A 13,907-nucleotide genomic window follows, 5' to 3' on the forward strand; every position below is an offset into this window, starting at 1 on the left:
AAGAGGAGAGGGGGACAAGGACAAAATCACGACGCAGAGAGCTGACAGCCTGACTCTGACATCACGGTGGCACAGGGGTCGGCACAGGCGGGGAGACGGCCGCCCATGGGGCAGGGACCTAGTTGCCCTAACAAATCAGCGGCTTCTAGTTTCCTGCGTCCTTTTTGTGTGCTGGTCTGTAACAGCCCTTTAAAATGAGAGCCTCAGCCGGCCGGCTCGGCCCCCTGGCACTGCCCTCTAGGGGCTGTCTGGCCAAACTGCAGGGCTGCAGAAGCACTTACTCAAGGAGGGAGAGCCTGCATCCCGTCAAGGGCGGGCTCCTGATGGGAAAGTGACTTTGGTCTGGGCCAGCGCCTGCTTCCAGACACACCCAGATGAATCCACACCCAGCTGAATCCTCATCCAGGCAGAGGCTCTGTCTTAAAGGTTCGTACATCAGGCTTCACCCTCTCCCCATTTACAGAAACAGGAGTGCCCTTTGCCTGGCACTGACATTTTCCAGGTGCTTTTCGTGTGGTTCCACTGAATCCTCACAGTCCCCTGTTGCCAGCCCCATTTGCAGATGCGGAACACTGAGGGGCAGAGACGAGCGACGTGCTCAGGGCCGTGGTGGGGGAGGCTGGCCTGAACACACTTTCACTTTCAAGCTGATTGTTCCATTTTGGTTGGTGTCACAGCTGCGAGCTTGAAACTGGCCGGGGCGGGAGTATTTGCAGCACAGAATTTGGCAGGTGCTACGCACCAGAGCTTTTCCTCCCAGGAGAGCTGGTGGCTGGGCGTTTCTCAGCACACCCCAGCCTGCGTCACACTGCCAGGGGGTGGGCTGCAGTGGTGTGGCCAGAATTTAGACCCTGGTCAGCCTGAGCCCCGGGTCCCTTATACTCTGCTTCTTCCGTCACTTGGTGCAGAGTTAGAAGTCTCCCTACCCCAGCGCCTAACCCAGGGGTCCTCCACCTGCGGTGCTCATTGGAATTTTATGGGGAGTTTGCAAGAATGCTGGTGCCCAGGCAGCACCCCAGACCAATTCAAGCAGAATCTCTGGGGGTGGGGCCTGGGCACGAGCATTTGTAAAGCTCCCCAGAAGAGTCCAGGACTGAGAGCCAGCGTCGCAGCAGAACCTTCCCCGCTCTGGGTCAGAGGCAGAGCTTTTGTTCCAGAGGAGCCAGGTGGTCGGTCTGCACATGCTCAGGAGGGCTCAGCTCCAGCCGCCGAGGTTGGTCACCTCCCTCACACAGGTAGTCTCCAGACAGTCCTTTTGTCTCCTGGGGCCATCTGCGGTCAGTCAGAGAGAGCCAGAGGAGATTGGCACTGCCCTTTATTCCATGGGGACAGTCCAGACTGCAGGGCCCGTTGGCTGGGTTCCGGGCAGGACACAGAGATGGGTCGTGTCAGCAGTCAGGAGCCCCGGCACCCTGGGTCTCCGCTGAGTGTGTGGCTCAGGTCCTGTCCCCGCCCCGCCCACCCCGGGGAGTGTGGGACACCGCAGGGCGGCTTAGAAAGTGGGTCCGGGACAAGAGTGGGGAGGGCGGGGGTGACACGTGGCAGCTTCATGGTGATTGTTTTGCTGGTCGTTGCTTTTAGTTGTCTTGGAGGACATGGTAGGCAAATCAGTTGTGAGCTCCTCTCTGAGAACGTTGATGGTGTCTCCTGTCGAAGCCCAGCCGATCCTGTTTGCCATCAAAGGCTATTTGCTATGTAACACGTGTGTGGCCTGAGCTGTTCTGCACTCAGGCCCGTTAAATTGACCCCCATCTGAATGAGAAGACGATTAGAATAAGATACATTCGCTTGGTAATTGTGCGCCTACCTGTCATCTTGGACCCCTTCACGTCTCACACTGGAAGCCAGCAAGTGACCTGGGGCACGTTTTCCTAACTGGCCGTGGAGCATCCGATTAATAAGAAGCGCTCCCCCTGGTGACTGACCCGCCCTATTACATGGGACTCGCCCTAATCCGGCATCGTTCCCTGGCTCGGCAAGGCAACCCTGGTTCCAATCTGGTGTTTACTTTCTGAAGCACAGAATCTATGTCCTGTTCTCCTGGAGTCAGAACAGGCTAACCAGAAATCACGGGGCACGGTAAACCACTCAGCCAGCGCTGGCTGCGGCCCCACCAACGACCTCACAGCCCGAGGCAGCCCACCTCCCCTCGGGCTGATGACTCAGCTTCACATGCCGCGTTGGCCACCGTGAGACGCCCGTGTCCAGGAGCTGCTGTGGAAAGGGGCCCTGTAATTTTCTCCGACAGGCCTCTCCTCCGGAAGGAAAAGTAAACATACATCCCTCAGTTACAAATTTTAATTAATTCCTGTTTTTTTCTGTATCCAAGACTTTGCTTTTTCCCAAGGCAGGCAGATGCTCACAACATCATACACACTTAGCCAGGTCTTAACACTCTCTGCTGAAAGGGGTCTCCTTCCACCATTCCGAGATGCCGCGCTGTTTGCGCGTGACATTCAGAGTTCACGTTAGCCCAGTAATGAGGGCCATTGAAAACATACCGACTGGAAAAGAATCTGAAAAAAAGAAAGTATGTATTTGTGTAACTGACTTGCTTTGCTGTACACCTGAAACTAACATTGTAAATCAATCACACTTCAATAAAAAATACAATTTTTTTTTTAAAAAGGAAGAAAATACACCACTTGCATTTCGTCTCCATCCCCTGCCTTTGCCTACTCTATGCAGAAGCTTGGATTGGTGGTGAAAAGATTGAAAAAGAGAATGAAGCACTGTTGAACACAGACCCGCAAGTTTCCTCACGAGTAAACTATTTTGGAGCCATTTCTATGGGCTGAAAATGGGTAAAACAGGGTTAAGACACACCCTTACTTTTCGTGCTTGCGATCTGGTTAAGGAACAAGGTGTAGAAGTGGAGATTGGTGCCTGTCACGTGACACAGTGGAAGTTGCTCCAGAAGTTTGGAGGCAGGGACCAGAAGGAATACTCAGCCTGTCTCTAATGAATGCCAGTGCCCGGGCAAGGGAGGGGGGCCCTCTACCTGTACAGGTGGGAAATGCCAGAAGGAACCAGGGTAGAGGAGTGAGGTCCTTGTCCTCTGGCCATTCTGCCCCTTGTCTATTCTGAACTCAGTGGACAATGGCTCCAGGTCTAGAAAAAAAAATCTATTTTTGATGTTTAAGGCCACCCAGATGCATCTCTTTCTAGTTCTTAGGCTTCAGAGGGAATGTTAGAGTAGTCACCCTGCTCCTCGATCCTTTTCTTTGCCTAGAACATCATACAAGGCCAGACAGATATGAGGGGAAAATAGAGCTTCCGGAGGTGAGGGGTGAGGCTGAAATAGAAGTAAGAGCGTGAGAGCTCACACCCTGGGTGTGCGTCCTGCCACCTGCTCGGCACAAAGGGTGTCACCGGTGCCGCTCGCAGCCGTGGGCAAGCCGATCGCATTTCCCCTGGCGACAGGTTTCTGTTGCACTTCCTCCTGATGAGATGCCGACAAGCTGCGTCATTACTTTGCTGAGCTACATCTCCATTAGCGGATGCTCCACGGCCAGGGTTGTGCTCGAGATCATTAAGTTGGATGCACTGCATATCAAGTGGAGGTGCTCAGGGTGCAGCCCAGGGCTGCTGTCTGCCTCTCAAGGAATCCCACGTGGCTCTGTGCCAGGCTGTGGTGTCATCACTGGGCACCGATGTCTCTTGACAAGATGCCACTGTGGCAGGAGGGACGAGGTTTGAGATGCCCTCCCTTGCCCTGGTAAGGGTCTGTCACCCACCAGAACACAGCTATTGGTCTTTTTCTCCTGCTTGACTGGTGCCTGGCTGTCACCAGTCAGAACTCTGCAGTAAGGAGCCAGGAGCCTAAGGTACGAACAGTGTCTTATGGTCCCCGGCAAAGGGAATTCAGGGCAGATTTCTGATTTTATAAAATTGTTTTTACTACTCATAATGGAAAAACCCAGAATTACAAGTTCCACATCACATGGAGGAAATGCTTGTGAGTAAATAGTGAAAACACAGGGAACAGCGCAGTCTACGCACAACGTGATCTTTTGTGTGTGAATACATGTGCATAAAAGGATATTGGAAGGAAATGAGTCAAAATACTAGCTCTAGGTCATGAGAATAAAGGAGATTCGAAGAAGGATTTCCTACATTTTCTAAGTTTTCTATAGTGAGCTTGCATTCTTTTTTTTAAGAAAGTTTATTAATTTTGGGGGGGAGAGGGAAGTAATTAGGTTTTCATTTATTTATTTACTTATTTGTATGGAGGCACTGGGGATTGAACCCAGGACCTCGTGCACGCTAAGCGCGTGCGCTGCCACCTTGCCCTCCCCTCCCACCTGCGTTCTTTTTATGCTCAGGATAAATCTGCAGTGCGTGAATCTGCTCAGGCTACTGGAACAGAAAATGCAGACTGGGGTTCTGAAGCAACAGAAATGTATGTTCTCACAATTCTGGAGGCTAGAAGTCCAAGATCAACCCTGTGTGGGCAGGACTGGTTTCCTCTGAGGCTTCTCTGTGTGGCTTGTGGACGGCCACTTTCTACCCATGTCGCCATGTGGTCATCCCTCTGTGTCTGCCTGTGTCCTCATCTTTCTCTTATAAGGACACCAGTCCTATTGGGTTAGGACTCACGCGCATAGCTTCATTTTAATCAATTCTTTAAAGACCTTCTTTCCTAATACAGTCACATTCCAAGGTGCTGGGGGTCGGGGCTTCAACATCTGAACTTTGGAGGGGGCACGACCCAGCCCACAGCACGAGGCACTGTCAGAACGGAACCTCCCCACGCCCAAGCCGCGCCCAGGTGCAGGAGGAGGAGGAGGACCCGTAACTTGCCCTGACCTTGGTGATCCGTGTCTCCTCAGGAAAGGCCGAGGGCAATGGCAAAATGCACATCACCCTCTGCGACTTCATCGTGCCCTGGGACACCCTGAGCACCACCCAGAAGAAGAGCCTGAACCACAGGTACCAGATGGGCTGCGAGTGCAAGGTAAGCGGCTGCCACCTCCTTCCGGGCTTTTCATCACCACCACCTCTAGGTGGGCTGCCGGGGTTCGACCCCAGGCTTCCCAGGGCCTCTCAATCCACAGGGTCCTGACTTAGGGCCACGCTCTGGGGACGTGTGGCCTGCCCACAGGGTAAGGATGTCTGGCCCTCCAGGGACAGTTGGGAGGTACGGGGAAGCTAACTAACATCTAGAAAGGAAGCCTTCTAGAAGGAGGAGTTTTGGGGCAGAACATCGTCCTCGGAGTATTTTTCTACAAACACACAAGTGCAGAGACTGGTGTGCCTTGTGAAAGAGTGTCCCAGGTGATAGGCTTTTGACAGTGTTCCAGCCGTTTCCACGCACGGTGCATGTAAATGTGGGGTCTGTGTGTTGAGAACCCCTGAAACCCCAGACCCTCCTCATAACAGCCACCTAGGGGCTGTGCCGGGCACAGTTAACAGCAGCGCTGACACTTACATGCAGCCACAGGAGGTGAGAGCTCCTCCGAGCCCTGTGGGCTCCAATCTTGTTCTCTCAAAATCCTTCTGTCACCACCACCAACCCCCAACCTCAGCCCCAGCGCAGGAAGCACCGCGGGGTCACCAGCAGTGAGTCTGGGTCTAGAAGATGCCGGGCCAAGCGTGAGGCCGTAGGGGTTGGCCCGTGCTAGTTGGCGCTGCTTGTGTGGCCCTCTTGCCTGTCCCGGTAGGATCCTCGCTGACCCACCCCTTAGCTCATTCTAAGTGTGAACTTCGACCGACAGCCGCACGTATGTCCGGCAAGCCCCTCTGTGCCCACGTGAAATCAAGAAACAAGTTTCTCCTTTGTCTTTCCGCGGCCCGAAGGTTTTCACCCTCCCGTGGACTTAGGTTCTTTTGCTTAAATGCTCCTTGCTGGTCCCCTCTAAGTCCCTGCATGCTTGAGAGCAAGACACTGTTCTTTTTCCTTGATTTGAACCTGTCCTGTAGATTCAAGACCTTTTATGTTGTTACTATTGTTCAACTCCCAGGAAGGTGGGGCTGAGTGGAAGCCGGTTTGTAATGCTTGGAAAAGGTAGGCCAGATGGCCCCAGGTGGTGGCGCCGCCTCAGGAACTGGAGGTGCAGAGATGGTGTCCCCCTCCCTGTCCCACTTTGTGGGGTATGGGACTCAGGAAAGGCTACTGATGGAGGCACGGTCTCCAGAGCCAGGGGTGCAGAGGTGGTGTCCCCACTGCCCTGTCTGAGGGTGTGGGACTCAGGAAAGCCTGCTGAGGGATGCGCGGTCTCAGCTTCCTCCCTCCCTGCTGCACTCACGGGGTCATTCATCCTGCAAAGCGCCCTTGAAGCCTTCCCAGGTGCATGGCCGGGTCTGGAGAGCCCCCTGAGTGACCCGCCCTGTGTCCCCTCCCCAGATCACGCGCTGCCCCATGATCCCCTGCTACATCTCCGCCCCGGATGAGTGCCTCTGGATGGACTGGGTCACGGAGAAGAACATCAACGGGCACCAGGCCAAGTTCTTCTCCTGCATCAAGAGAAGCGACGGGTCCTGTGCGTGGTACCGCGGGGCGGCACCCCCCAAGCAGGAGTTTCTCGACATCGAGGACCCGTAAGCGGGCCACCAGCACCCCGCGGCCTGTCGAAAGCCTCCCAGAGTCTAGACTGGTCCAGCTCCGACATCCCTTCCTGGAAACAGCATGAATAAAGCAGTCATCCAAGTGGGTCTAAATCAGTGTGATTCTCCTCCCCGCCCCTGTTTTCCTCTTGAACACGGTTGTGGGTCTGCAGGCAGAGGTGGGGCCCACACCCCGTCCGCCAGCCTGGGCACCGTGCGTCTCGATCTCCCACCCTTGGGTGTGGGCGGGGCGGGACGCACGGGCTCCCCTCCCAGGCCCGGCCTTGGCACTGTCACAGACGCTGAGCAGACAGCACTTAGGGGTCCCCTGGCCTGGCAGGGCAGCGCCTGGGAACGTGCATTTTGCAGAAACTTTTGAGGGTCGTTGCAACACTGTGTAGCAGGCCTACCAGGTCCCTTTCATCTTGAGAGGGGCGTGTCCCTCGGTTCCTGCAGCTGCCACACCTCTGGCCCATAGGGTGGCGACCCCTGCCCCCCCCCGTCTCCCCTGTGTCCACCCCGGACTCCCAGTACCTGTGACTTGTGTGTGCCCAGGAACAGCCTAGACCAGTGGCTTGTTCTTGAAGGAGCCCCAGTTAATTGTATTAATCCGCAGAATTCCAGCGGGAGCCTCCCTCCCGGGCCTCACAGAGAAGTGGGAGCGCCAAGCTTTAGCTCCAGTGAAGTCCTTCTAATCGTACCCCTGACCCCTGGCCCTTGGGGGACTCTGAGACGTTCTCCCCCAGGGCAGGCGCCTGAGGGTGCACTCGGCTGACGAGCTTCTGAGAGCCCTCTCGCCCCCCTCCTCTTTCTAACCTCGGGCATCGAGGTGGGGGAGCTTCGCTCGGGGCTGGGTGGGGCCAGGGCACGAGCTGGGTCCTGCTCTGTCCCCCACACACCTCCCAGCCCCCCAGGCAGGTACCAGAGGTTTATAATACGACCTCCCTCCAGGACTGGCAGTCACTGTGCCACACAGGGGATTCCGCGAGTGAAGGTAGCTAAGCAGAGAATGAAGTCCTCCTGAGGGAAGGACGAATTTTGGAGGGAGGTGGCGTCAGTAAAACTCGCATTGCTTTCTGGGCCTCCAGGACACTGTGGCCGGCTTTACGAGACTTCTCATCCTTTTAAAGATGAATTCTCAGATAATATGTGAACCCAAATTGCAGGTGTCCCCACCTCTGCTTCTATTTCTCATGTTACAAAGATCTCTCAGTTAAGAAACTCCATAGGGAATCTATTTGTTCCCTAAAGACGGTTTTCTTATACCAGTTAACATAAGCAGGATTTTCTCAATAACAGTAAAGATAATCTCCTTTTTCCTCCCAAGATAAACTGTTCTGAGTTTATCATGAATGTTATGCAAACATACACCTATATGCCCATGCGTGTGTGCGCACACACAGTGAAACTGAAGTCTGTCAGCCTGGGAGTGGTCCTTCTGCGGAATTCTTCCAAAGTTCATCTTCTAAGCCTGTTCTCTTCTGCAGTGAGCCCAAAGCACCTCTAAGACTCCTGACCCCCAAGTGGCGTGCAGCCCCCATGCCCACCCGGGACCTGGTCAGCACAGACTTTGATGACTCCCTTTCTAGGGCAGACTAGGAGAAGATCCGAGAATCCGCCCCGCTCCGAGGGCCGCCTTCATGCTGTACAGTGATAGGAAGTTTGTAAGATGTCCTAATGGACCAGTCCATGTGATTTCCGTATATTCAAGAACACCAGACCCTCTGATCCATATAACAGCCACCCCCGTCTGCCTCCTGTACGGTGTTATCCGATGTAACATTTACTCCTGTTTCTGCTGATTTTTTTTTTAATGTTTCAGTTTCTGACATCCGTTGTAATCATTCCTGTGCTGTGTTTTTTACTACCCTTGGTAGGGGTTAGACGCGCACCTTTTTTTTCTCAAAGGTTTCTGCATCGTGGAAGCGTTGGACCCAAAGTGCACACGACATGGTAGCTCGCCTGTGACGGTGGTTCCTCCAGAGCTTTTCCGTTCCTCGAGTAGCGTTGCTTCTCTGCCTCCCATCTTTTGTTTTCTGCTTCCAGTTATTACAAAGCAAAGGATCTTTCAGTAGGTTTGGTTCTAAGAGATGGCCTTTATATATTCAATCTAAGCACTTTGGTCTTGTAGCCATGATGAGCAGGAAAAAAAGAAAACAAAACAAGATGAGGTGGCCGAGAGAAGCCACTCAGATACCGTCATAGTAATTAAGTGCCATATATATATAGTTCAAGAAGGCTCTCCATTTGGCGTTAATTTATGTTATATTCTAAGCTCTGCCCTTTCCTCCTGCTAGTCTTGTCTTCATGCCAGCAACTCGAAATATTTAAAATAAAGTTTACATTGTAGTTATTTCCAAATCTTTGCTTGATTAAGTATTAAGAAATACCGGATTTGCCGCCGTAATTTAAAGCTTTGTTGATTTTGTTTCTGTTGGGATTTTTTTGTTTGTGTGTTTGTGTTTTAAATTTTGGGGGCCATGTGTTTTTGCTGGAATATAAAGTCCGAGACCTTCCTGTGCTGGGAACACGTGAGAGTTGTAGAAAGTCGACAAGCAGACAGCGCATGCCCCCGATGCCTTGTATCGTTCGCGCGCGCTCGCTCGGTCCGTGGACAATAAACAGTATTATCAGCGAGAATGCCACGGTGTCCGTGTGGTCCTGTCCGCCTGCCGCTTTCTGGCTTAGGAACGAAGGAGGGTGGGGGCTGGCTTAGTTAGGTATGTTGCTTGGAGGCCTGCGTGGGATGTAGCAGAGACGGGGCCTGACGACAGCCATCGTGGTTTTCTTAAATTGGCCGAGAGGCAGGAGCACAGACGTCACCTTTCACTGTGGATCATCACGCACACCTGCACACCCGCACGCACCCTGCATCTTCCACAACGGATGTCCTCCTTCTCCTCTGCCTGCGCCCCCTCCCCTAACCACCCTGCCCTAGGTTACCGGAGGAAGGGAAGATTCCAGATCTCAAACCGTCTCATATGAAAATGTTTCAGTACATATCTCTTTAAAAAAAAAAAACCTATTTTTAAAACATTTCTGAAATACTTTAATCACACCTTGAAAACGTAATTAGAATCCATGAATGTCATGGACTATCTAGTCGGTGTTTAGAGTCTCACAGGTGCTTTTTTTTTAAATGACTCATCGGTTTGAATCCGGATGCAGGTAAGGTCCACATGTTGCAGCTGCTCCCTCAAGTCTCCTGCATTTACAGGTCCCCTCCGTCCCCCGCCTCCCTCCGCCTCCGCCACCGTCACAAGCAGGAAGAGATGGGCCCATCATGATTTTTTCCTGTGGTTTTATCATATGTTTATTTACTTATTTATTTCTTTGTTTAGTTGAAGTGCAGTCCGTTTACAATGTCGTGCCGATTTCTGGTGCACAGCATTGTGTTTCAGACACACACACACACACACACACACACACACACACATACTCGTTTTCATATTCTTTTTCACTATAGATTACAATAAGATGTTGAATATAGGTCCCTGGGCAGCACAGTACAGCGGTCTCATCATAATTTAAACTTTAACCAAGTCTCATATAAACCAGTAAAGCCTCAGTGGGACAAAGTTTGCACCCGCATCTGTGCCGCGAAGCGTTCGATGCCACCCGCTGCAGACAGATCTGGATTCTTTCTTCATGTGATGAGGTCTGTGGGGAAAGTGGTTCGGCAAATCGTATTCAAATCGTAGAACATTTCTGTGTCACACAGATGAGCTCACCTGGCATTTGTGCCCACCCCGACCCGCAGGCCACAGCTGGGCTCTGCGACACGGCAGACCCTACCGTTTGCTTCATTGAGTTGATGTATGTAGGTCAAATGTGACTTCTTCAAAACACTTCTCGTTCTGGAGATTTTCAAACATCTACAGAAATGCAGATAACCACGTAAGCAACTCCACGCACCCACGGGCCAGCTTCAACAATAATCCCAGTTTTCTTGATCTTTGTAAGCAGTTTTAAATCCCTCTGAAGACCCCCAGGCAGGATAACCAGAGTGTCAGGGATCCTGCCAGACCGCGATTTCCTCCTCAGTCTTGCTCATCCTGTGAAAGAAAAGCAAACGGAGGTCAGCTGGGCTCTCTGGTCAGACCCCCCAGCAGACACACGTGGGTTCAGATGGAAACTCAGCAGAGCAGCAGAGCCTCCGCAGGACCAGCTCTGAGAGACCAGGGCAGGGGGAGGAAGTGGGGAAGAAGGGAGGAAGGGAGGGGGAGGAAGTGGGGAATGGGGGCGCCCCCAGGGCTGGTGAAACTCCTTCAGCTGTCTGAGTGGCACTCTTTTCCCTCCTAATTATTAATGGCTCTGTTTATCTGATCTGACTTAAACCCAAACTGTGGTGCTGCAGCATTTCACTAGGGTCAGCTTTATCCTGGGTGATGGGCCGTTGCTGCAGTTTTGTGTTAAGACTTTCAGGTTCACGGACACGTCTCTCTCTCAAGCTTCAAGCCAACCCTCGGCCCACTCTGTCACAGACACTTGCCTTGAATCATCTTGCAGTGGAAAGCAGTGCTTTGCTTTGGGGACTCATTTAGCTCTAATGAGCAGATTTTCTCCCCCAAGAAACAAATTGTGGGGGACGGTGGGGAGGGAAGACATTCAGAAACCGGAGATAATTCTGCATGTTTTCATTCCGTGACAACTGAGAGGAATATTTCTTTCCAAAAAATGAAACCAAAGTGTGAGACAAATCCATACTGGAGTCTGCAGAATGGTGGGGTGTCAGGTGGGGCTGCAAATCAGAGGAAGGGCTGGGGGAGGGTGTAGCTCAAGTGGCAGAGCCCATACCTTCCATGCATGATGTCCTGGGTTCAATCCCCAGTACCTCCATTAAAAAATAAAGCTGAAAGTTTAATTTTTATTTTTAGGCCCATCAACGTGTCTTGCTTTGTCCTTTGATGTCAGGTGGGCTGAGCAGCAGGAGCAAGATTCCAGCCAGGGAGGTTCCTTAGAGACTCAGCCCGCAGGTTTGTACTGGGTGCTGGTCCCATCGGAGCCGCTAGCAAACCCCCGACTCCCAGAGCAGAGCAGGTTTCAGCACCCACAGGCAGGTGAGTCTTGGGAGCCATTCTTACTGGGGAGTACGGGAGCCTCCTGAAACCCACGTTCCTGGACACCAACCTTGCAAGCAGGCCTCACTGAGGACAGCAGTCTCAGGCCTGCCGCGGTGACTGCTTTGTACAAGTCCTGTCCATCGTCTTTCATGATCTGACCCCTCAAGTCAGGAGACTCTGCTCCTAAACTCCCACGGGCAACCTCTTAGGAGGCCACTCCTAGAAATCCAGTCACTCCATCACAGCTAACGTTTTTATCCCATGCCGTCACTGGTGCTAAGGGTTTCCCGTGTGTTATCTGATTTGACATTTGCCAACCCTGGGAGGTGGTCCTCTCATCTCCCTACTGGACAGACAGGAAACCTGGAGGCTGAGTTCCCGGTCACCCAGCCGGTCAGTGCTGGAGCTGGCATTTGAGCGCAGGCAGAGGCAGGATCCTGGGCCTGGCTCTTCAGTAGAACACGCGCCTGACATCTCTAAGGACCACGGATGAAGCTTCATACAAGGATGAGGCTCGGGTAGGAGCAGGTCACCCTCCCAGCCTGCAGCAGGTGAGGATGCTTGCCTTACACTTGCGTGAAGAGCTTTGTAATGGTCTGGTTTTATGTGTTTGTTTTCAGAACAAAGGCAGACTTCTCTCCCTTTTTGTCCCCATTCAACCCACTACCGGCCGCAGCCCCTCTGCCCCTACCCATCAAGTCCGCAGATAGGTCTGGACATGGCAAGGAGGAGTCTAGGTGGGCCTGGGACATGTTCCACTCTCAGCAGGGCTGGGGGCGTGGGGCCTGAAAGCAAGGGGATGCCGAGACTGAAAAGACAGGATCTTGAAGACCCTTGAAAAGTTTATAAAATCTGGTCCCGAGGGGGAACAGACGCATGCAGTCCGTGCAGATTAATGCCGTGCTGGGAGGACTAGCCGGAGCCGCCAGGGAGGAAAGGAATGAACCAAACCCAACCCAGCAGCACAAGCAGCACCTGGAAGGATAAAGCACGCAGTCGCCTGGGGGGGTTTCGGGGGAGGGGTGGGTCTGCAGCGAGGAGGGGAGGCGTTACGAGGGCCACGGGGATGGGGGTCTGTAAAGGGGAGCCGGTTGTCAGTGTTCGCGAGTAGGGACAGCTGCTCTCATTCGCAGGGGAGATGCACGCCTGTGGCGTGCACTTTGGGTTAGTTTTCTTAGAGGGAAAGCTTTGCCGGGGAGGGGAAGGCAGGGCAGGCCAGTAGCCACGGCCAGCACATGGATCTCAGGCCGGTTGGCTACTTTTTAGCCAAACCACCAAATGCAGGCCAAATCCCATCACGGGCCATCTGTACGCAGAGGAGAGAAGGGCTAACACAGCGCTGGGAGCCCTGCCACGTGGCTTTTCCTTGGTGAGCTCAACTAGACCCAGGTTTGGATCTGATGTAGCAGTTTCTAGGGACCAGAAGTTGTCAGGGCTGTGTAGGCCAGCAGTAGCCACTCACAAAACTCACAACGACTGACGGAAAAGCCAGAAAAAGCCTGATTCATTTACAATTAGAAATGTGTTGTAAATCTGTGTTCCTCTACAGGCCGTGAACCTGGGGGAGGGGTCCGGTCCCTTTTACCTTGACCTCCAAGGTAAGGAGCTGCCTGGTGACTTCTGGGCAATAATGTTGTTAATTTGTTAAGGCACCTCTTTTAAGGTAAGTTCTAATTTGATTCATTTTGGTTACAAGCTTCTTTTTTTTAATTGGGAATATTTTATTCTTTTATCTTCAAGTGCTTGTCTAGTTTTCTCTTTCAAGATTTAGAAATTATTCAGTTGTCTCATCTGTAGCATTTCACCTTCCATTTGGTTGGCCCTCACATTTATCCACAGGGTACCTCCAATGGACCAGGCCCAGGGATGCACGAATGAAATGACACATGATGGGGGAGGGAGGCGAAGTCCAGAGAACATTCCAATTGAACGTATAAGTGGAATGTGCCACCAGCCCAAGGCAGCACCAATCTAATGGCGGGGACTGAGGGAATCCAGGAAGACTTCTTGGAGGTGGTGATTGAAGGATACTCAAGAAAGAGAATTTTAGGCCAAAGACCAGCCTGAGCCTGAAGTAGAGACAGCCTGATTGGAGTCTGGAGGGGGAGCACTTGGATTTAGCTCTGCTGAAGGATCCAGGGCAGGGAGTGACTGGGATGGGGAAAGGCAGGCAGGAACCAGCCCCCAGGGACTACTAGAGACCATGCTAAGGAGCTGGGCTTTCCCATCAGCACCAGGGGACAGGCAAGGGCTTCAGACAGGAGTGCAATGGGTTCAGATAGGGCTTTTAAATATATT

The 13,907-nt window shown here is 52.6% G+C and overlaps 1 protein-coding gene across 4 annotated transcripts in view; it reads left to right on the forward strand.

The window, feature by feature from the left end:
- The window catches only part of TIMP2 (TIMP metallopeptidase inhibitor 2), a 42,912-nt gene extending 33,726 nt beyond the window's left edge, over positions 1-9,186 (forward strand). For all 4 annotated transcript variants that reach the window (XM_064495440.1, XM_010999622.3, XM_064495441.1 and 1 more), the window contains exons 4-5: positions 4,833-4,957; positions 6,347-9,186. In XM_064495440.1, coding sequence (XP_064351510.1) covers positions 4,833-4,957; positions 6,347-6,544 — 323 coding nt within the window. In that variant the 3' untranslated portion in view covers positions 6,545-9,186. The remainder of the gene's footprint in view (positions 1-4,832; positions 4,958-6,346) is intronic.
- The last annotated feature ends 4,721 nt before the right edge of the window (positions 9,187-13,907 follow it).

Source organism: Camelus dromedarius, chromosome 16 (assembly GCF_036321535.1).
Source record: "Camelus dromedarius isolate mCamDro1 chromosome 16, mCamDro1.pat, whole genome shotgun sequence".
NCBI lineage: Eukaryota > Metazoa > Chordata > Mammalia > Artiodactyla > Camelidae > Camelus > Camelus dromedarius.